Raw genomic sequence first — 23,708 nt, 5'->3', positions numbered from 1 at the left:
TGAGGAAAGGAGAAGATCAAGGCCCATGATCTTTATAGAAACCCTCAAATGAAACCAAGTAGGATTCATATAAACATGCATGTGTTGAGACTGGGACAGACAGTCTTCATCGAGGGAAGGCCTCGCCAGTGAGGCCATCTTAACTCTAGTTGATTGCTTCCTTGTGGGAGTGTAGACCCAATGTTGGTAGATCTTCTGGTTTTGCAAGCTAAAAAGAAAACCAGGGGCTTCTATTAAGAACCTCTGGCTTTCAAATGTTGACTTGAGAGTTCAAAGACAGGAAGTGCTTTGGCAACTCACAAAGGGGGTGATGGGGTACAGAAGAGAATCAGGACACAGCACAGGAAGAAACCAGGCTGAGCACAGCCGCAGTCACATAGCGCCCCAGCAGTGGGAGAAGTCTCACTCAGAAGGTAAGCCAAGCAGCCTGACAGGCCCACACACCTAACTCACAAGGCTCAAATAAAGTACAGAGGAGTCCCCAGCTCAGAGGGAAAACGCTGGGCACAAATCCGAGTATCTTGTATTAAAACTTGACTGTGGTGGCGCATGCCTTCCATCCCAGCACTTGGGAGGCAGAGGGAGGTGGATCTCTGTGAGTCTGAGACCAAGCTGGTCTACAGAGCTAGTTCTAGGACAACCAAGGCTTCAAAAAGAAACTCTTGTTTCCAAAAACCAAAACGAAACCAAAATAACAGGGAGAACAGGGAACAGACACAAGTATGGGGCCTGAGTCAGCTTGCCACAGCGCTAAGGGGAGAGACAACTCCAATTAGCAGTTGTGGAGAGCTGGAAGGCTGGATGTTGGAAATCCAAAAAGTACAGGTGGGAAGAGTCTCAACTTAGGCAGAAAAACATACAGGGAAAACAGCTCCACCCTTGCAGACTTCATCAACTAAGAAGTCTTTGCAGCCTTGAGCCTCAGGGCCAGGAATGGGTCAACATCTGGGATCGCCTATTTGTCATGAGGTTCACTGCTGGACAGTCCAAGAACTCCGCTATTCCAGTGAACTATTTGTACGTCCAGAGCTGTGTCCCTCCCATAGGGTGATTGTATTTCCTCTCTGTTGCTGGGATAAAACACCATGAACAAGGCAACTTACATGAGAGTTTGTTTTGGGCTCACAGTCCTATGGTGATGGAGCAGAGGTAGAGAGGACAGCTGCTGAGGGATCTCACCTCTAATCACAGGCAGGAGGCAAGTTGCATTTGAACTCCAAAGCCCCCTCTCCACCCTGCTGTGACACACTTCCTTCAGCAAGACCATACCTCCAAAGCTTCCTCCAATGGTGCCAGCAACTAGGGACCAAGTGTTTGTGACTTACTGGGAGCATCCCATTCAAACCACCACCGTGATCAATACTTAGGGGTCTGGGAAGTATGGGACAGGACTTCAGCCAGTCCAGGGCTCAAAGGCATTGAACTCACTCACAGCTCCAATATTAGCTACCCTATAGCCATTTTTGTTTCCTTCTCCCTCATACATAGAAAATAATTTCTAAAACTGTCAAAAGGCAGTGTCTATTAATCTAGTATAATTAACTTCTTATACTTAATATAAAACATATCCATGTAGATATCACAGCAAGTGCTAAAATCAGTAAGACATAGTTTCTACTGATCAGGGAATATACTCTGAAAATGTCTGTCAGTACACAAATGACTCGAATATGTTACAGAAATTTGCAGTTGCTTAACAGAGGCAAAACGGAGGTATAGAAGGGAGATATTATGGCTCTTGCAATGGCTTAAGGGGAGTCAGGAATTGAGTTTAGGTCTTGGTTTAGAAGCACTACACTTCGTGCTACCTAACCTTTCCAAAGGCTGACTACCAGATACAGCGTTTGCTGGAGAGAACACGTGACTCTGACACTGTCGCTCTATAGACAAAATGGCCGTTGTCCAATGGATTGAGACAGAAGATAAACATCCAAGTGTGCAGCATTCGCCTCACCAGTGCAGCCAGATAGCGGAGCACCTTGTCATTCACCAGCATTTTAATGACGTCTTTTCTGGGAGCCTTGGGAATGAGAGCAAAACAATTCTGAGCAGAGTCTTCAATCAGCCCATAGCCGTTATATGGAGGCAGCTCCTAGAGAGAAACAAGAAGAAAGAAGTAGGGCTATTGGTGTTAATGTTACACTAGAGGTCACTGTCTTCTTAAAAGTCAGCTCAGAAACACTCAAATGCAACTTCCGGGGATTGCAAGTTCATGGCCAACCCAAAATCACAAGACATATGAAAGAACTAGGAAACTGGCACATTTAAAGGGAAAAAATAAACGGATGTTATCCCTGAAAAAGATCTAAAGGATGTGTATTTGACAATGGCTTTAAAAACTGTCTTAAAAGTTTCAAGGGCTGGAGAGGTGGCTCAGAGGTTAAGAGCACTGTCTGTTCTTCCAAAGGTTCTGAGTTCAATTCCCAGCAACCACATGGTGGCTCACAACCATCTGTAATGAGATCTGGTGCCCTCTTCTGTCCTGCAGGTGTACATGCAGGCAGAATACTGTATAAATAAAGGACTAAACAAATATTAAAAAAACAAAACAAAAAGAAGAAAGAAAAAGTTTCAAGAGGGCCTGCCCACAGGTGATTTAGCAAGAGGAAAGCACTTGGTACACAAGCCTTAAAGCCTGAATTTGAACCTTGAAATCCACAGTGGAAGGAAAGACCAACTCCCAAAGTTCTCCCCTGATCACACACATGCCGTGGCACGTATTCAAAATATAAGAAGAAATAAAGCGCCCCGACCGGGATTTCTGTACAAAGCAAAGTTGTCCTTCAGAAATGAGAGACAAGCTATTTCTAAATGAACAAAAGCTGGGGGAGTTAGTTACTCCTGCACCTGGCTGGCAATCAGTGTGCCAGGGAGTCCTTCCAAGTTAAGCAAAGGGACAGGCCAGTAGACCACACTTTAAGGGGTCCTTAACGCTCAACACACAGAGGTTACTTGAGAGACATATACAAACTAATATACAAGTAAGTGTTATTATAATGTTGGATTGTAATGCTATAATGCCTCTTCTATGCAGTCTGAGAGAGCTAGAGATATAGCTAGGCAGGAGAAGACCAGTCTGCCATGTGCAACATCCCAGGTTTGATGACCAGCATTAAAAACAAGACAAAACAGAAGAAAGCCTTCATGATATGGAAAACGAATTAACTTAAAATAAGTGGGGAAACCATTTGGCTTTAGAAAATACACTTTGATTTAGTACCATTGAACTAGGTACTTTAGTTAAGGTAATATGCTGGACGGATTTGAACATAATTTAAAAACTTGGGGAAAACTGGGTGGTGGTGATGCACACCTTGAATCCCAGCACTCAGGAGGCTGAGGTAGGCGGAGACCTATGAGGTCGAGGCCATCCTTACCTACAGAGTGACCAGGACAGACACAGCTATACAGAGAAACCCTGTTTCAAAAGAAAATCTTGGAAAAATTTTAAAATCATTTTTAAAAACTAATCCAAGCTCTGCTCTAAAAATAAAAACTAGAGCTACCAAAGAACTATCAGAAGGCAGTTCTCCGGCCATACCCTCCCACTTTCTACCTTTCCATTCCCACAGAGAGAAACAGTGCCATCCTGACCCCTGTGTGCCATCCCGAGCCCTGTGTGCCATCCCGACCCCTGTGTGCCATCCCGACCCCTGTTCCTTAGCCATTCTAAGCAGAGGCCAGGTACAGAACTGTGGATATTTATTCACTTAAAAACATGCCATGGACATTTTCCACATTAATATGCATACACTTACTTTATATTCTACACACCTTACAATTTTCTACTAGTAATGGATAGGTGTATTTTGTCAACCTCATTCTTTATCCTGCATAAAACATGTGTTCCTTTATAGTCCTCAGGGCATATTTGTAGACCAAAGATAAACAATATTCTAAAGAATTAAAATAACAAACAGCACTTCAGATAGGTTATTCTAACTGGCTTTCCTATCAAGAGTATATGAAAATTGCATTTTTTGTGTGTGTGAGACAAACACTAGGTCCTAAAAATCTTTAAAACTGAGCGGATTATAAAACCTCGTTCTTGTCGCTCTGGTTTCTTTGGTCCTCGCTAGGCTGTGGGCATTTTCCTATGCGGATGGGCTCTTTGCATCTCTTCTTTTGTGAGCCTCTATCACATGGAAGTGGTTTCTTTTTTGTTGAGTTCTTCCCTTCAGCTTCTACATATTTTTCTTACCACATTCGAGACTTCTGTTCCTTTACCTGTTTTACAGGAGGAGGCTCCTTCTTGCTCACGTCGATGCGTGGTAAATCGGGCATCCCGAACTTGTCTTTGTAGAACTGTCGGGTGAATGGGTCACAGTCGTAAATGAAGAAGGTCCTCCCGAGGATTGTGAGTTGCTTACCCACAATGAAGTCCTTGGCAGTGTACCACTCCAACACCTCTTGGTCAGAGATCTCCAGCACACACTGTGGGAAGTTCTCTAATAGGAGATGGGGTTAGAAGGGCAAAGGGATAAACATAAGAAGAAAGCCTGACTCAAGAGCTGTGTATTCTTGAGGGCTGGCTCTAGTTAAGGGGTGAGTTCCCACTGATATGTCACAAGGCTGTACATTTCAATCCTTGACAGAATACATAAATAATATGCCAGATTTTTAAAAATAAAGTCTCTCTTCTACACTCAGCTAGCCCAATCACCACAAACCTCCAAGACCCACAAAATTAATACTTAGTCATATAAAGTACATTAGGGAGTTGGTTTTGAAAGGGATCTAAGTCACTTGGTTCCAACTCACCACCCAATATTCCACCCACCCACAATTATTAGAGACTACCTGTATACAAAGGGCACTGCTAACCACTGAGGTTACACAACTAGTTGTGCAAAAACAACTTCTATCTCTGTGTAGAAAAATGTCCTGTTTTCTGAGATAGTAAATAATAACAGATAATGGGTTACCCACCCCCACCCCCAACAGTCACCACTGCTATGAGAAGAATATGACTTAGCCAGACACATGAGACAGGATCACAGACAATGAGATAATTACAATAATCCACTCATGTAGGAATCACCTTCAAATACTAAATGAATCTTGAATTTTGGGAATAAGCCCAGTTTTGTCAGTGTTTTATGTGAACTAAGGGTTATCTTATTTCAGATGGATTTAAAGCAGTGTGACCTCTAGGAACATCACAAAAGCCATTCGATTCTAGTGGGGCACCACATTACGTAACTGTAACCACAGAGCTGAAACACGTGGAACCAGAAGCAGGCCAGGGCTCTCCTGACTGGCAATTACTCAGATTGGAAATCAGGGGAAAAGACAGAATTTCCAAGTTCTGATAAGTAAATGCTCACTTAGCAGCCCTTTCAGTTTTCCAGCAGATCCACTAAAAACATAAAACTGTACATATTAGGCAGGTGTGGCAGCGTATACCTTTAATCTCAGCACTCGGGAGGCAGAGGCAGGTGGATCTCTGTAAATATGAGGCCAGCCTGGTCTACAAAGTGAGTTCAGGGCAGCCAAGGCTACACAGAGAAACCCTGTCTCAACACGTCCCCAAACTGTACATATTAATGGGGTACCATGTGATGTTTTGATACATGTACATATTGTGTAGTGATTAAATCAGGTTAAAAATGTGTTGATGTTTTATTTCTCTATGGTAAAATATATTCTAAATCTCTTGGCTTTCATTTTTTGTTTTGTTTTATCTTGTCCTGTTTGAGACAGAGTCTTATTATGTCACACAAGCTTCCTTGTTTTTGTAGCCTCAGCTTCCTGTGGGTTTGCACAGGCACGGCCTGGTGTGGCTGTCCTAGCTGCAACATACAATGTGTATCTGTGATCTACAGCCATATTTTGGTGTGCGGTAGTACTAGCCAATTTCTTCCCATCTCTCCTCTCCATTTCTCTGTTCGTGTGTGTGTGTGTTATGTAGGTGTAAATATTTGCATACACGCTTGTAGGTGCACATTCATGTGTGTGTGCACCACCTAGGTGCGAGGGTAGGAAAGAGTCAACATTAGGTATCTTTCTTGACTGCTCTCGTCTCCTCTGTTTGAGAATGGTCTCTCACTGAACCTGGAGATCACTAACCAGGCTGCCCAGCCCTGAGGATACAGATGGAATAAGCTGTTGCTTCCACCAGAGTTTTGTGTGGTGCTAGGGATCCTAAAGTGGATTCTAATGCTTACATAACAGACACACTATAGAAGGAGCCATCTCACTGGGCGGTGGTGGCGCACGCCTTTATCCCCAGCACTCAGGAGGCAGAGGCAGGAGGATCTCTGTGAGTTCGAGGCCAGCCTGGTCTACAATGCTAGTCTAGGACAGCCGAGATTACACAGAGGAACCCTGTCTCAGGGGTGGGGGGAGCAGACTGAGCCATCTCTCTAGCATAATTACCATTTGATGCCCAACTTCTGTGAGATCATTGTTCTTGTTATTTTCTTTTTGTTTTAAGGCATGGTCTCACTATGAAGGCCAGACTGTCTTTGAATTAGTGGCTATCCTGCCTCAGCCTCCCAAGTACTGTAAATTGCGGGTGTGTGCCACTGAGCCCCAAGCAAGAGCAACTTCCCACTCTATGCACGAGTGAGATCATGTGGCACTTATCTTTCTGTGATTGGTTTACGTCACTCAACAAAATGACCTCCAGCTTTCTATCCATGTTGGGACGTATGGCATGTTTCATTCTTTGTAAGGATGACCAGTATCTTATTGTGCATGTACCACATTTTCCTTTGTCCAAGCCATAGTTGATGAACACTTAGATTGTTTCTATTTCTTAGACACTATGAATTGTATTGCATTAAACATACACGTACGGATACTTTCTTATACATACCAATTTCACTTTCTCTGAGCGCGCACACATACACACACAGACACACAGAGGATTGATGGATGTTCCAACTTTAATCTTTTGGAGGAATCTCCATTCTATTTTACATAATGGTTGTATTATTTTTATTCCCACCAGGACCTTGTAAATGGAATTACTGATGGCTGTGAGTTGCTATTATGGGGTGCTGGGAATTGAACCCAGGTCCTCTTAACTGCTGAACCATCTCTCCAGCCCTCAACAAAGCACTCTTATTGGAGTGAGGTAATATCTTTTTTTTTTTTTTTTTTTTTGAGGTAATATCTTATTACAGTTTTGAGCTCAAATTTTCTGATGATTACTAATTTTGAACACTCATTTATCTAACTATTGGCCAAGTGTCTTTTTAAAAATGCATTTATTTATTTATTTATTTATTTGGGGAGGACATGTCATGGCAAATTAATAGAGGTCAAAAAATAACTTGCAGGAGTCAGTTCACTACTTCTTCCATGTGTGTCTCAGGGACAAGATTCAACTTGACAGGCATGGCGGCGAGTGCCTTTACCTGCAGAGCTATCTTGTTGGTCCTGTACGCCCCTTTTGATAACGTTTCATTCAGGTCTATTTTCTATTCATAACTGGGTCACTTGCTGTTTGCCTTTCTGTTTGTTTGTTTGGTTTGGTTTTTTGTTGTTGTTGTTTTGTTTTTGCTATTGAATATTTACCCTTTTGTTCTGTGGGTATTTTAAATAATAGCCCCCTGCAGAAATCTAGTTTGCAATTTTCCCCCATTCTATATATTCTTTCTTCACACTTTGTTTCCTTCATGGAACAGAACTTTTCAACTTTATAAATCCCGTTTGTATAATTTTGTTTTTGTTTCCTGCTTTGGGGATCTTTTTTTTTTTTTTAATCCTGCTCTATACGGTTTCTTATGTCATTTTTCATTGTTTGTTTTATATCTTGAATTTACATCACTAATCTCTTTTGGGTTAATTTTTGTAACTGGCAAAAGTGAGTAGCCATGCTTTAGAGAACAAAGTGTAGCTTCTGCACATTCAGAATAATGTCAGGTTTTTATAAATGATCTATATTGCATTGAAGCAAATCCCTTCTAAATATAAGTTTATTTCATGATCTTTTTTTTTATAGGAAAAGATGTTGACTGTTACACAATGCATTTTCTGCAACTCCTGAGACGCTCATGTGGTTTTTTAATGAAGGACATTTACTGCTAATTCAGTCTTGGCGCTTGTCATTGGTCTGCTCACTTTTAAATATTTTTTCTTACACTGATTCCATCTTGAAAAAGTTGTATAGAAGTCCACCTATCTCTTCTAGAGTATCCAATTTTTGGCACATAATGATCTGTAATAAACTTCAAAAATATTTATTTTATTCCTGATTATGTGCATATATGTGTGTCTGTGGAGACCAGAGTTTAGGTCCTTGACCTGGAGATACAGGCAGTTGTGAGTCCCCCTACATAGGTGCTGAGAACTTAACTCGGGTCCCCTGCAAGAGCAGTGTGCACTCTCAAGCACTGAGTCAGATCTCCGGCCCTGTAGTGAGCTCCTACACTGCTGTGGTGTCTATTGTGACGTCTCCCTTCTCATCCATGATTCGGAGCCTAGTCTCTCTTTTCCTTAGTCCAGCTACAAGACTGCCAATTTTGTTTGGTTTTTTTTTTGGAGAACAAACTATTTTAATGATCCTTGTGGATTTGTTTCTTTTTTTTTTTTTTTTTTTCTTTTTTTTTATCTATTTTGTTTATTCTCTCTTTCTCTCTCCTCTCTCTCCTCTCTCTCTCTCCTAACTTAAGGATTAGTTTGTTCCTTGTTTTCTAGTTCTCTGGTATGCACGATTGCTTATTTGAGATCAACATGAACCCGAGAGTATGCAAAATGGTTCGCCATCTCCCCAAGTCTCTACCTAGGGTAAATATAGGTCTGGACACTTCAGTCAGAGGTTCCTGTCTGTGGCTAAACTCCAAGTTATCTGTCTGTGTCTGGACAACAGAGAAACCAGCTTTAGACTCCTATACCACTAATATATAGCTTTTCTTAAAAACTATTTATTTGTTTATTATGTATACAGTGCTCTGTCTGATGTACACCTGCAGGACAAAAGAGGGCGTCAGATCACATTCTAGATGGTTGTGGGCCATCATGTGATTGCTGGGAAATGAACTCAGGACGTCTGGAAGAGCAGACAGTGCTCTTAACCTCTGAACCATCTCTCCAGCCCCATATATAGCTTTTTAAATTAATGTTAATGATGGATACTAAGACTGGATTTTACTTTGTGCAAATGTAGTTATCATATCTCAGTTTACTCTCTGCTTTTACACAGCCTAATGACGCTTCTTTAATAGCTAACCATTTGCTTTTTCGTGTAAATCTTGTTTATTGCTTCTAATTATGGTATAGAAACCAAACTATAAGGTGATGCCGACCTTTAAATCCCAGCACTGGCAAGGCAGTGCTGCTCTACACAGTAAACCAAGGCTATATTGTGAGATTCTGTCTCAAAACAAACAAGTAGTCGATTTAATAATCAAAGGCTAGGGCTGGAGAGATGGCTCAGAGGTTAAGAGCACTCTCTGCTCTTCCAGAGGTCCTGAGTTCAAATCCCAGCAACCACACAGTAGCTCATAAGCATCTACAATGAGATCTAGTGCCCTCTTCTGGCCAGCAGGCACATAAGCAGTCAGAACATTGTATACATAATAAATAAATAAATCTTTTAAAAAAAAAATCAAAGGCTAAAAAAGCATACAATGAAATAATTTAAGATTGGTGCTTGTGGGGCATTGGTGACACTCATCTTTAATCTCAGCGCTTGAGAAGGAGAGGCAGGGGATCTCCAAGTTCAAGGCCAGGCCAGCCTGGCCTACTCAATGAGTTCCAGGACAGCCAGAGCTACAAAGAGAAAACCTGTCTCGAAAAACAAAAACAAATAAGCAAAAAAAGAGTATTGCTCCATGGGCCTTGAGTATAGGCCTGCAATCCCAGCTACTTGAGAGACAAAGGCAGGAGTAAATTATCAAGCCAGGGCTGTGCTGTGGAGGGAGGTGAAGGGCAGCTTGGGAAATTCAGTGAGGCCCTGTCTCAAAATAAAAAGTAGAAAGATGGCTGGGAGATCGCTGGGTGGCAACATGCTTTTTTGGCACGCACAAGAAAGACCCTGAGTTTAGTCCCCAGTACCACCGAGGCAAACAAAGGAACCCAACACTGCATGGGTTCATGTCGGAAGCCATGCTCCATCGGCCTTTAAATGAATCTCCTGTTGTGTTTTTGTTTTGTGTAACAAGTCATTTCTACTAGGGTATCCAGGAGGCACGTCTAGACTAAAATGCAAATTTTAGAGGAAGGCTGTGGGGAAACCATTGTTAACAACCCAAGAAAGCACGCACAGAAGAATAGCCACACTGACCACTAACTCCCTCGAACCCCGGCCCCCAAAACCTCCCCAAGCAATGGAGGATACATTGAATCAAACCTACTTGCATTCTCCACCAAAACTTTGGGCATGCGCTGGCGGTTCATGAGGAGCGGGAACGGATCTCTCCCGTTGTTCCGCTCGTGGACCTCCCGAATCTCCACCGTGTCGTCCATGAGGTAGTAGTGAATGATGTAGTGACGGCATTCCCCAAACAAGCTGTCCGTGTCGTCCCAGATGGCGTAGAACCGAAGGACCTTTCAGGAGTCCAAAGTGATAAGTTAAGATTCGTGCTGGAGAGGTGGCTCAGTGGGTAAAAGCACTGTCTGCTTTTCCAGAGGCCTGAGTTCAATTCCCAGCCACCACATGGTGGCTCACAACCATCTGTAATGTGATCTGGCGCCCTCTTCTGGCCTGCGGGTGTACATGCAGGCAGAGCGCTGTATACATAATAATAAATAGTTAAAAAAATATATTTGTAAAGCAGTTTTTGCTCCACTGCCTTGAGATGTGTCTACCACACAATAATGAAAAGTAGCTGAAAATACTTTCAGATAGGAAATTAGAACATCAAGGATGTACAAATATCCAAAAACCATGTACTACATATTAACAGCTGGAAAGAATAACACAGGGCTTCCAAGTCTAGGCCACAACAGAAGAGCCTTCTGAGGCCCCAAACATTACTCTGGGAAAGAGATGCTGAATAATTGGCGCAAAGTAACACAGATGCATGGTGAAGTGTGTGGACAGAACTGCTGGTGTGGGAAGAAGAGTTCTCATAATCAATTTGTTGGCACCGTCAAAATGCATCTACTCGTACTAGGGTGGACAGAATCTTCTAATTTAAATTAATGAGAAAAATGCAGGGGGTGGTGGTACATGCCTGTAACGTGGAATGCAGAGGCAGGGAAAACATGAGTTCAAATCCAGCCTGGGAGACACGGAAAACCTGAACCAGCCTGCGCTATTTCGTGAGACCTTGTCTAAAAAAAAAAAAAGTAGGGTGTGGTGTGTATCTTTAATGCAATAATTCTGGAAGCACAATGTCTGTGAATTTTAAGCCTTGCCCCGCCCTGCCTTCACTATAGAGCTCTGAGATAGCCAGAACTACACACCGAGACTCTTTCTCAATAAAGCCAACAAACCAAACAACAACAACAACAACACAACCACAATGCGAAATCCATGCTAACTCTGGGTAGAACTTTCTCAACTTAAAAAAAAAAAAAAAAAAAAAGCTAAGCTTTTAGGAAATTAAGACAAATTTCAGAGTAATTGCTGTTGTTAATTCTCTTTCCCTTTGTGCATGAAAGAAGAGTCAGCGGCTCACAGCGGGTAGGGCTGGACGGCTGGGCCAGAGTCAGAAGATGTTCTGAACTTTCTGTGCTAAACATTAATGCAGTGTTGAACAGGGACGACTTCAGGTGGGCTCCTGGGAAATCAATGACTGTAACTATTTTAATTAACTACTTAATTTTATTGTAATAACTATGTAGCACTGGAATAAATGTGTCACAGCTTTAAACTTTCCCCTAAATTTATCTAAGCCTGCTTAGAGGCTTCTGTGAGATTCACTCATCTGGGGGTCAGTGTGGTAGCTGGCTTTTATGTCAACTTGACACAAGCTAGAGTCATCAGAAAGGAAAGAGCCTCAGTGGAGAAAATGCCTCTGTAAAATTAGGCTGTAGGCAAGCCTGCTAGGTTTTTCTTTTTTTCTTTTTTCTTTTCTTTTCTTTCTTTTTTTTTTTTTTTAAATATTTATTATTTTGTATACAGTGCCCTACCTGCATGTACACCTGCAGGCCAGTAGAGGGCACCAGATCATGTTATAGATGGTTGTGAGCCACCATGTGGTTGCTGGGAATTGAACTCAGGACCTCTGGAAGAGCAGTCAGTGCACTTAACCTCTGAGCCGTATTTCTTAGTGAATGATTGGGGAGGGCCTGGATTCTATAAGAAAGGAAGCTGAGCAAGCAGGGAAGACAACACATTAAGCAGCAGTGCCCCTCCCCCCCAGGCCTCTGCATCAGCTCCTGCCTCCAGGTTCCTGCCCTGTTTAGTTCCTGTCCTGACTTCCTCCAATGATGAACTGTGATGTGGAAGCAGAAGCAAAGGAGACCCCTTCCTCCTCAAGTTGCTTTTGGTCATGGTGTTTCATCATGGCTATAGCAACCCTAACTAAGATAGAGGAAAACAAATGGGGAATTTGAAGTGGAAAGAGAGGGGTAGATGTACGCGGCTCAGGAATTGCTTTCCCGTGTGAACACATGGGGCGATTCACAAGACAATGCTGCAGCCTCGTGTATATGTCTAATAATAAAGCTGAGGGCCCATTAGGTAAAGAAACATGCTGCCAAGCTTGATAACCTGAGTTCAATCCCCAGAACCCACAGGACAGAACAAGGGAAGCATTGTCCAGACGTTGTCCTCTGACCTTCTGCAGTAGGCAATGGCGTGCACAACATACACTGACACATACAAAAAGTAATAAAATCTAATAAGTTTAATATATTAAAAAACGGAAATCTAGGTACTGGCATACTTTTGGTCCTACATAGAGCCACTATGTACCAATGGCTAAATTATATGCAGGATATCAAAATAGCTTTCCAACAAAAACACATCCACATTCAAACAGGAGTAAACCTACTCAGTTAGGTCACTTACTTGTTTGTCAAAGGTGAGAAATTGCTTCAGTTGGTCAAAGTCTGATGGCGTGATGTATTTACGAACAGGTTCTTTCCGGAGTTCAGTGTAAGGATCGAGAGCCATCTTCTCTGGAGGATTTAATTCAATTCCTTGACTTTCCAAAAATTCCTAAAATTTCAAAATGAATGTCAATGCCTTTCCGAAGGCAGCATCTGGCATTGTTTTTAGACAAGCATCTAATGTAATAGGCATGGTTTCACAAACTGTATGTTTCACGTTTGCTATGGAGGCAAGTGCATCAAGGCCAAGTTAATATAGATAATGTTTTCAGAATTTCTAACTCAGTTAAATTAAGTATATAATTACAAGAAGAAGAAGGAGAAGGGAGGAGGAGGAAGAGGAGGAGGAGGAGGAGGAGGAGGAGGAGAAGAAGAAGAAGAAGAAGAAGAAGAAGAAGAAGAAGAAGAAGAAGAAGAAGAACTTGGCATTGGTCTCCTGTTTATACTCTGTAATGAAGAAAGGGACACATGTACACACTCACACAAATACTAACCTGCTTAGTAAGTAACACACACACACAGTCACCAGGGTCCTTCCCCACCCACAATCAATGACGTGATGAAAATGTATCCCACTGGTGTGGAGTCCTAGCCCATGAAGAACAAAATGTACCTGTGTAAAACGGTCACAGTCAACAATGTGGAAAGTTTTGCCATAGATTGTGATGTTGATTCCCCGATTGAGGTCTTTCCAATGGTAATGGTCACCCACATCATTCTTGGCTAGCCGCTGGCGTTTGATTAGCTTGCCCTGTGGGATCCCAGAGTTCTCCACAACGGGCTCAATGACAGACATGCTGTCATCCTCCAGATAGTAGTAAATGTTCACTTGGCGGATTCGATAATGTTCCTCTGTTGACAAAGGGACATCTTCTTGGAAGTAGGCGCTAAATCTCAGCACCTGTAACACACAAGAGAAAGTTCTTCATTGTCTTCCGAGAAACACCCGTTACTGTCCTTCGAAAGAGAAGCATGCAGGGAGAGGCGAAGGCCCTCGCTGTGTTCAGAAGCATGTGCATTCTATACAGACCAAAGCTGAGTCTTCTGAGGAGGAGTCACTCAATGTGAGGTTGGGTAGCTTATTGAGTTCCCATCCAAAAACAGCAACCTGTATTATAAAAGCAGATATTGACGTGCTGTGGGATTACTTTCCATTTATGGCACTTCATCTTGTTTAGTGTTTCTGTTCAGAGAGACAAAGCATCTGAAGTACATTCTAGGTAGGCAAAAGAATGTATCCAAGCCTCTACTTAAAGGGACAATGGAGGAAAATTAAGATCCTTAAATCAAAACACACAGGTGTCTTAATTGCTGAGAACATAAGAGCACCGATTTTAAAGTAGAAAAGCAAAGAAAAACTATGAATGTAAAGGAAGGATGTCCTAAAGATTCCAAAGAGAAGGATGAAAAGGAAGTATTCAGTCAGATATTTAAGGGAAAATAAAGGCGGAAAAGGGCAATCTTACACTAATATTTTAGACCAAATGCAAAGAATTCAAATTGAGAACACCACTGCAGTAACTCACACGAAAGAGGGCGTGTTTATGAATATACAAAATATTTGTATATAAATATACAAAACCCTAATGCCAGAATCCACCAGCTAGTCCAACACCACTACTTTTACAGAGGAAAAGACTTAGAATCGAGACTGGTGCTGAGGCCACATATGAGCCAGAAGTGGGATGGAAGCTCTACTGGGCTCTAGCTCTCTTCATGTGCATCATCACTGCTTAGATGACCGGGGCGGGGGGGGGGGGCTGACAGTGAGTCAGAAGAGGGGACTGTATGGAAAAAGTGGCCAAGAAGGGTCAACTTTGAGGTAGGAGAAAGTTTTAGATTAAGCTGAGAGGAAAAGGGAGGGATTCTAGGCAGTGGTGACAAAAGGCGGAGGTAGGAGATATGGGAGCGATAAGCACGGAATGGAGACTAAGGAAGTACCCGGGCCCTTCCGAGGAACAGGTCTGCAATAGTGAGTGACCACAATGGAACAGCAGAAGCAGCCAGACTGGATTGCCGATGAGGTATGTGAGGGTGGAAGGGAATGGAAGCCAGGTGGTGTACTGAGGACAATACAGTGTGAGGTGTAGTGCTGGCCTGGGAGACACAGAAGCGTGGCTTTAAAAGAAGATGGCTTTAACAATGAGCGCGGTGGGTGAAGTCTGAACTCATTAGCTGATGCTGTAGGGAGTAATTCAAGACACTGGACTGGATTAGGGGAAGGAAGTTGGTACTAAGGAATAGACAAGGGTGACTCCGGCATTTTGACCCAAGAGACAGAAAAATTAGTGTTCCCATCAAATTAACAAGAATGGACAAGATGGCATGGCAGCAGAGCACATCAGAAAGAGTGAAGTGTGGATAGGTAAAATTAGCAGTTCCATTTTTGACATGCTTCGTTTGCGCTGTGCATTAGGGAGGTAGCAACATAGGTAATGGCATACACACATGTGTTTAGGGGATACCTTCATATCATAAGGAAACAAGGTCCCTCATCAAAGGAGTGAGCTTAGAGATAAGGGCCATGACTAAAACTGGGGTGACAGCCATGTTCCTCTGACATTTGTAAGACCCATAGGAGGCCTTGGGTGAAATAATGGTCTTAACTACCAGATAAAGTGCTACAAGCCCGTAGTCCCATCACTCAGAGGCAGAGGCAGAGGCAGAGGCAGCAACGGTTCAACGCAAGCCTGGGCTTCATAGTGAAATCCTGTAATAAAAGCATAACTCTATATGTCAAGTACTTATTTGTTTGACAGTTGATACTCATGCCTGGGACATATGGAAGCAAGAAGATGTCACAGTCCTTGGAACTGGAGTTTACAGGCAGTTTGGATTTGAGCCACCACAAGGGTATTGGGTTGACTCTGCATCCTCTGGAACAGCAGCCAGTGCTCCTAACCACTGAACTCTCCAGCCCACTGACTGCTAATCTTCAAAGTCATTTTCCCCTACTCTTATTAAGAATAGAGTTCAAGGCCTCCAGAGGAAGGCACTGGGTACAGTGTTAAGACAAAATGCTCTTAACAAAAAGTGTTGGGCAGGACCCCTGGGCCCAGATCTGCCCATCATAATGTTCTTCTTGTAGGCTTCTAGGACCCTCTGGATCCTTCTATTTCCCGATTCTCCCATGCTTCTCTCACCTAGAGTCCCAATAGGATGTCCTCCCCTCTGTCTCACTTTCCTGGTAAGTGAAAACTTTCATGGGACATGCCCTTTGGGCTAGTGTCCAGATATAAAGACAATACATGCAGTAAACTTCGAACCTCTACCCAGATCTAGCCGATGGACAGGACATTCTCCACAGTTGAGTGGAGAGTGGGGTCTGAGTTTCACACAAATTCTGGTACCCTATATTTCATCACATGCCCTGGATGAGGAGGCCTGGTGGCACTCAGAGGAAGGATAGCAGGCTACCAAGAAGAGACTTGATACCCTATGAGCATATAGAGGGGGAGGAGGTTCCCCTCAGTCACAGTCATAGGGGAGGGGAGTAAAGGGAAAATGGGAGGGAAGGAGGAATGGGGGGATACAAGGGATGGGATAACAATTGAGATGTAATATGAATAAATTAATAAGATATATTAAAAATATTTTTTAAAAAGTTGGGAAAATATCCGCTGTGCTGGCTAGCGTGAGAAGGTAGAACAAAGAAGAAAGGAAGGAAAAAATAACATTTAGATACTCTGTTTAAAAATGGATCTTTCCACTGAATCCTACAGTGGCCTTGGCTCCTGGTGGTGTGTTCTAACCTTCTGAGTTTGAAGAGATCATATTGCTTGTTGGAACTTTGAAATCGATGGAGGAAATGAAAGAGAAATACTTGGCTTGGCATCTCACTGAACGTGAGGGGAGAAAAAGCCAAGCATGGAAGCGTAGAACCCAAACTGAGAGAGCAGACCTAGTGGTCCTCAGGGCTGGGTTATACTGGGAGTAAAAAACAATATATATATATATGTGTGTGTGTGTGTGTGTGTGTGTGTGTGTGTGTGTGTGTATGTGTGTGTGTGTGTGTGTGTATGTGTGTATGTGTGTGTGTGTATGTGTGTATGTGTGTGTGTGTGTGTATGTGTGTATGTGTGTGTGTGTGTGTGTGTATGTGTGTGTGTGTGTGTGTGTGTGTGTGTGTGTATGTGTGTGTGTGTGGTGTGTGTGTGTGTGTGTGTGTGTGTGTGTGTGTGTGTGTGTGAGACGAATGCAGAGGCCATATGTGAAGAATAGCTCACCCAGCAGAGGAGACCCCTCTGTCAGGAGCAGCCTATGGCTAGGGTTGGGAGTTCAGTGTCGGAGTTGAAAACGAATGCTGACAATTGTCTGCACTGAAAAGACAGTTGAATCCACAAGAGTGGGTGAGATCTCCTAAGGAGGGAAATCCAAAACTGAGAACAGAACCTTGAAAATGCTTACACCAAGGAGGCAGGGAGACCAGAGAAAAAGCAACCAGAGAGACAGGAGTGAGAAACCAAGAGAGTGACCAGTCATGCGCACAAGCAAAGACCAGAGGCTCGGTGCTTGGAGCATAGGGTGGGGGGTGTGGGGGTGTGGGGGGTAACAGAATCAAAGAGCGGAAACAGGGTGGAGAACAAGGGCAGTAGATGCCTGTCCAAACTCAGCGAACAGCGCCACTGTTGTGTCTGGGAAAGCAGTTTGGGGCCCAAGGATGACATGAATTTCTCTTCCTAAAGGAGTCATAGGGAGGAGGGGTTCTGTTCTTGTTCTTTTGTGATAATATGAACTTTAGTAGGGCAAATATTCACTAAAGAGTTTGAATAGCACCAGGGATGAAAGGGTAGCTGAGTGAATGAATGAATGAATGAATGAATGAATGAAAATGTAAAAACAAAACCACTGGCAAACAGATGCAGATGTTGTTTTCACACTCTCTTCCGGTTCATAGTGATTAAGGGCTCACTGTTGCAGGCTAGGTGGGAAACAGTCAATGAACACAGGTCAGCACGGATGTGGGATTCAGAATTCAGGCAACTTTTAACTGTGCTTGGAAAATATTCTGGGGGAAGACCACAGGGAATTATTTTCTCTAAATTGTTTCCTGCCTGGAGAAAGCATCTTCGGAGGCTCACTTCAGCTGCCTGTGACTAAGGGTTAAGGCCTCTGAGCAAGTTTCTCAGAGAGTGCTCAGGGAACCCTGTGGGTTACTGATAACATTTCTGCAAGTGGTGAAGATTCAGACAGTGGGTGATACCTTTTTGTCAAAAACCACATGAGCAGGAACAAACTCTGAAGGCGGCGCCTGCTTGGGTGGGCCGTAAGTTAAGATGGGTGCCTTATTGGCTAACTCTTCCAGCTCAGCCTGAGACAGCTGGTTGTAGGGGAGCCGGTCTCCACCTATCCCCACGGTTGGCCTTTGGACCACTGCGTAGCCATTCCTGTAGCCGAGCGTCTGGCTTCTGTGGAATGTTGTTTTCTGAGGAAGAGAAGTATATCTGTCATTAATAACCTCGGATAAATCTTTAAGTAAAGCAACTAACTTCCTGAACTTAAAGTTTTGCTTTAAAAGTACATTTTAAAATTATGTGGATGTATGGGGATGGATGCATGTGAGTGCAGATGCCCGCAGATCCCCTGGACCAAGAGGTACAGACAGCTAGGAGCCACCCAGTGTGGGTGTAGGGATTGAACCTGGGTCCTCTGCAAGAGCAGTTCTTGCTCTTAAAACACTGATCCATCTCTCTAGCTACAAATGGTTGCTTTTTAGTGCCACAAAAATATATGTCAAAGCATTTCATTGTATTAAAAGGGTCTGTGTTTTAAGCTGAAACTCTTGTTAGGAGCAAATTTCACTTAGCGGATTACTATGCAGGAATTAAAATAGTTTTAAGTACCATGCAGCAGCCTGGCAAAGTATTTACAATTTATTAAGACGAGAGAGAGAGAGAGAGAGAGAGAGAGAGAGAGAGAGAGAGAGAGAGAGAGAGAGAGAGAGAACCAATAAAAACTATATAAATGCATTATAAGTATATGAACTGAATTTGGTAAAGATCTTGAATTATGTGTTTCTAGATTATGTCCATTTTCTGCCATGAAAAAACATTTGTTTGCCATTGGAAATATAAAAGATTAAATAACGGAACAGAGCAAAGTTGAAATTATATTAATTCAGCGGGGTTTATACAGTTACTTTCAAATTGTATACATGTAATATAGGTTACATATTATGCATATGATTTGCAAATAATCATAAACTTTATTAAAAATAAAAAGATTTCCTTCCCTATCCCCTCATTTCTTTGGAGTCTAGCCTATCATCTCTATCATCTTTCCAGATCTTACCATAAAAGGTACAGCAGTATGGACTTCTGCTGCTAAAACAATATGGACCACAGACTTTTCTTTAAGGAGCATGTGCTCTGGGTTAGAAGCCAGTTGGCAGGAACTGTCCCAGATGCATAAAACACAAGACGCAGAGTAAGATGTACTGAGTTGGGCAATGTGCATAGCTTCCGGTTCCTCTTTGCAACCTCTAATGATAGGCAATATCACTAGAAGCTGAGAATAAGGCTTGGTTGATAGCGTCCTTAGCATCAAAGACCTAGGTTCAATTCCCAGCACCAAAAGTGGGTAGTGGGGCTGGGAGGTGGCTTGGTAGCTAAGGGTTACTTGGCACCAAGACTGGCCAGTGAAATTTGATCCTTGGAACCCATATGGTAGAAAAAGAAAACTAACTCCCAGACGTTGTCTTACAATTTCCACACATGCTCTGTGGCAAACCCTCCCCACCCCACCCCATCCCACACCAAACCAACCCACATAATATCAAAATGAAACCAGCAGCAGTAACTTCCGTTCACTTTCCTTGTGGTTAACAGATGGTTCTACCCTCAATCAACTATATCATGGAGGCATCACAGGCAAGGCACTTTCAGGCCTTCCACCCTTCTTATTCATGTGGCTTCGCCTTCTGGACACATCCTCTTTGGAGTTACAACATTCCTTCACTGATGAAGATGAAGCTACCAAGCTTTTCAAATTTCGGGATGAATAATTAGCTGACAGTCACTCAGTATACTTCATAAGAAGTATGTTCAAGCCAGATCATCTTTCCACATAAATATTTGAAGTCTGGTATTTCTATCCACACCTCTATTATAGTCTCCCAAATCAACTCAACCCTTGCCTTGTGGGTAACCCACACTCAGTAATAGCAAATGCTTATGCTGATTCTGTACAACATAGGAAAATATCTTCAATATTGTAATTATATATATATACATATATATACATATATATATATATATATATATATATATATATATATATATATATATTTCATTGAAACAAAAATTTTATGACCCCAGCCAGGCACAATGGCTCATGCTTTTAATCCCAGCACTTTAGAAGCTAGAGACCACTGTGAGCTTGAGGACAGTTTAGGTTACACTGTGCACTTTAGGCTAGTCTGGTTAAAAAGAGAGAGACCCTGCCTCAAACAGACAGACAAACAACAGAAAAGAAACACACTTAGTAAGCCTGCAGCCTTGAAAAGTGACCACGGTATATCTGCATACAGGAGTGGAAGAGAGCCTGAGGCCAAATGCCCTTCACACTTTTGAAAAAGAAATTTATGTCCCCTAGAAAACAAGTAGATGAAATAATTCACCTTCAAAAATGTGAATGGAAGAGTCTGAATTACTAAACTATACAAATACAAATTACTGGTGCACGCCTTTAATCCCAGCACGCAAGAGGCAGAGGCAGGTGGAGTGAGTTCAAGGCCAGTCTGGCCTACAGAGTGAGTCCAGGACAGCCAGGGTGATACAGAGAAACCCTGTCTCGAAAAACAAAACAAAACAAACAAAAACCCAAATATAAATCACTCCCGGTTCACCTACTGAATCTCAATGCTGATTCTGCAGAAATGGTTCTGTAACTCTGATAGAATTTTTTTTAAACACTGAGTGCTTTTGAGTGCTGGGTTGTAGCTCCGTTGGTAGACTGTTTGCTGGGCACTCACAAAGCTCTAGCTTTAGTTTCCTGCCTGTAATCCTACACTCAGGAGCCCAGAGGATCAGTTCAGGATCACTCTAGACTATACAGTAACTGTAGAGCTTACCTGGGCCCCATGAGACCCTGTCTCAAAATAAATGAATAAATAAAAATGTTAACCTACATTAAGAAAAAAACAGGAATCCAAATTACTGTTGTTCCTGGGTGTTGAGCTGAGGTGTTTTTATTTTGTTGTTGGTGGTGGGGTGGTTGTTCTGTGTGTACATGTGTGCATGTGTGTGCATGTGTGTGTGTATAGTGCACATGCCTGTTTCCATGTTTGTGGGCATACATATGAAGGACCAAAGTTGACATGGGGAGCTGCCTCAGATAAAGGCCAGTCTAACTAAGCAGCTTGCTTGGGCTCACATGGGTTGTAGTGATCGCAACTCCAGTCCACCCATGTGAGCAGCAAGCGTTTTATCCTCCGAGCCACTTCCCAGCCCGAATAATGGTTTCTTTTCATGCCATTTTTGGATTGGATTTGCTGTGGTTTGGAGACAGGGACTGGCTATGTTGCCTGGGTTAGGCTTAAACAGGCCATCCTTATGCCTCGGCTTCCAGAGAGCTGAGATCTCGAATGTTGCACCGCCATCTTGGACTTGTTTTTATTAAATGTCATGTAGACAGTGAATAAAAACAGCTGGAGGTAGGAGTAAAATACAATCTGGATGGCAACCCAGTTTGTTGGCATGCTTTCACTCCCAAGCATTCTGGAGGCTGAGACAAGCGCTTTTCAAGTTCAAGGCCAGACTGGGCTGCATGCAAGATAAAACAAACACCCCCTGCCCACTCCCCCCCCCCCCCCAAGAGACTGAAAAAGAATCCTTTATAAAAAAATGTTAAGAATGTAAAAGCCAGGTTATGGAAAGAAAAATAGCAAGTGGTCCCTGTGGTTGAGTTAAGTGAGATGGGAGAAATACAAGGCAGAGAAGAGGAAGGTGTTTTAAAGAGAACTGCAAGACAACCAAGATGGAATTCAATTCTAAAGAAGGCTGAAGCTGGAGAGAAAAGTGACCCTTAACTCAGAAGGCCAAGAGCCTAGGGGGAAAGACCCACCCGGAAAGGAGAGCATGGACAGGACTGAAATACACACAGTAAAGGGAGGGGGGGGGCTGAAGGGCAGCGATCTTGAGGGTTCAGAAGAGGACCGGACAGGTCAAGAATGCGGTTGCTGGGGAGAGAAGGCAGGTAGATGGGGCAGGAAAGTAAGAACAGGGTGGCAGTGAGGATCCAGGAGGGTAAGTGGACTACCAAGAGGCTGAGCAAAGCCCGCAGAGGCTGGGACGTCGAGGACGGTGGCGCCTGCGGGATGGAAGCAAGCAGAGGCGCGCCGAGTGGAGAACCCTTTGAACTAGCCCTCACCGTGGAGTCCGTAAAGGACGAGCCCGGGAGAAAAGGCAGGCCGTGTACCGGGTTGGTCACCATCGCAGCCCAGCAGCGGAGCAGCCGCCGCTACGGTAGCCCTCTGCTTTCTGGGGTTACCCTGGCAACAAACAGCGTCCGCGGGCCTCTCCAGACACCATGGTAACGCCAAACACACTGCTCGAGGGAGGGGAGAGGAGGGGAAGGGAGGGTGAGGGTGGAGGTGGGGAGAGGATCAGGGAATAGGGTGAAATGGGGAGGGGGAGGGGAAAAAGAGGTGAGGAGCGGGGGCGGGGTTGAAAGGGAAAAAAATGGGGCCAAGTCTGCGCGTGCGCAACAGGACTCCTGACGTTCCTGGCCACTGGCTGAAGTGTGTGACAGAAGTGGCTCCGCCCCTTCCTTCCCCACCCCTCCCCCTTCCCTTAGCCCTCAGCCTCCACTTCATGACTCCCAGAGGATGCAGCAGGAAGCGGTTTTTTTTGTTTGTTTGTTTGTTTTTTGCAACGGTGAAGGGGGCTGGTGTCTTCAGGCCTTGGCTGACGCGGTGAGGTCTTGGGATTGGAGCACGTCCTTTTAGATGAGTTAGAAATTCCTTCTCGCTCTACCTTAGTCTTCCCAAAAGCTCCAGCACTCTTTCCCAACTCTAGGAAAAGAGCTGCTGCCGTAGTGCACACTCTGTACAACGGTTGCTGCCCAGTGAAAGCGCTGAAGACTTCAAACTCATACTAATTGGGGCCGTGGGTTCTAAGATGCCCAGGGGTTTGGATTCCTTATGTCTTAAGTTTTCCCAGGAGTCTGATTTTTAAGACGTGTTTTCTGGCCTAGGAATTTAGAGATGCGAGAGAGTAGTAAGCCTGAGGGAGAAGTCACAGCTTAGCGCCGTGGGTCAATTGGCTGCCACCAGTTCAGATGGCAGCTGTATTAGAGTTTTCTAGAGTAACAGAACTGATAGAATGAACACACACACACACACACACACACACACACACACACACACACTTTTGATTTATTAGAGTGGCTTACAGGCTGTGGTCCAGCTAGTTCTACAATGGCTGTTTACCAACAGAAGGCCCAAGAATTCTGTAGTTGTTCTATCCATAAGGCTGGATGTCTCAGCTAGCACTAACTGGCATAAAACTCCAGGGACCAGGATAAGAATACACAGCGAGTGACATCTAAAGCCGTTACTGGTGACTGTTACAGCTACCCATAAAATTTTCTTCTAGTGCCTCTTCCTTTCTCCCTACTTTGGTTTCTTGTTCTTTCCCATGTGCCTCCACCTCCTCTTCCTCCTGTCTCCTCCTTTCTTTTTTTAAATTAAAAATAAAAAAAAATTTTGGAGACAGGGTTTCATCACGCCTTGCTGGCTTCCTGGAACCCTCTATGAA

At 43.5% G+C, this 23,708-nt stretch overlaps 1 protein-coding gene across 1 annotated transcript in view; it reads right to left on the bottom strand.

The window, feature by feature from the left end:
• Positions 1 to 22,512, bottom strand: part of Efhc1 (EF-hand domain containing 1) — a 36,173-nt gene extending 13,661 nt beyond the window's left edge. The window contains exons 1-7 of the mRNA XM_051152955.1: positions 22,321 to 22,512; positions 18,155 to 18,376; positions 13,565 to 13,852; positions 12,911 to 13,060; positions 10,305 to 10,497; positions 4,228 to 4,448; positions 1,955 to 2,092 (exon numbers count right to left, since the gene is read on the bottom strand). Of these exons, the coding sequence (XP_051008912.1) occupies positions 1,955 to 2,092; positions 4,228 to 4,448; positions 10,305 to 10,497; positions 12,911 to 13,060; positions 13,565 to 13,852; positions 18,155 to 18,376; positions 22,321 to 22,383 (1,275 nt within the window). The 5' untranslated portion in view covers positions 22,384 to 22,512. The remainder of the gene's footprint in view (positions 1 to 1,954; positions 2,093 to 4,227; positions 4,449 to 10,304; positions 10,498 to 12,910; positions 13,061 to 13,564; positions 13,853 to 18,154; positions 18,377 to 22,320) is intronic.
• Positions 22,513 to 23,708: the final 1,196 nt, after the last annotated feature.

The sequence above is a fragment of the Acomys russatus genome, chromosome 11 (assembly GCF_903995435.1).
Source record: "Acomys russatus chromosome 11, mAcoRus1.1, whole genome shotgun sequence".
Lineage (NCBI taxonomy): Eukaryota > Metazoa > Chordata > Mammalia > Rodentia > Muridae > Acomys > Acomys russatus.
Note: the sequence above shows the minus strand (reverse complement) of the source record. Positions and strands in the feature narration are given on the sequence as shown.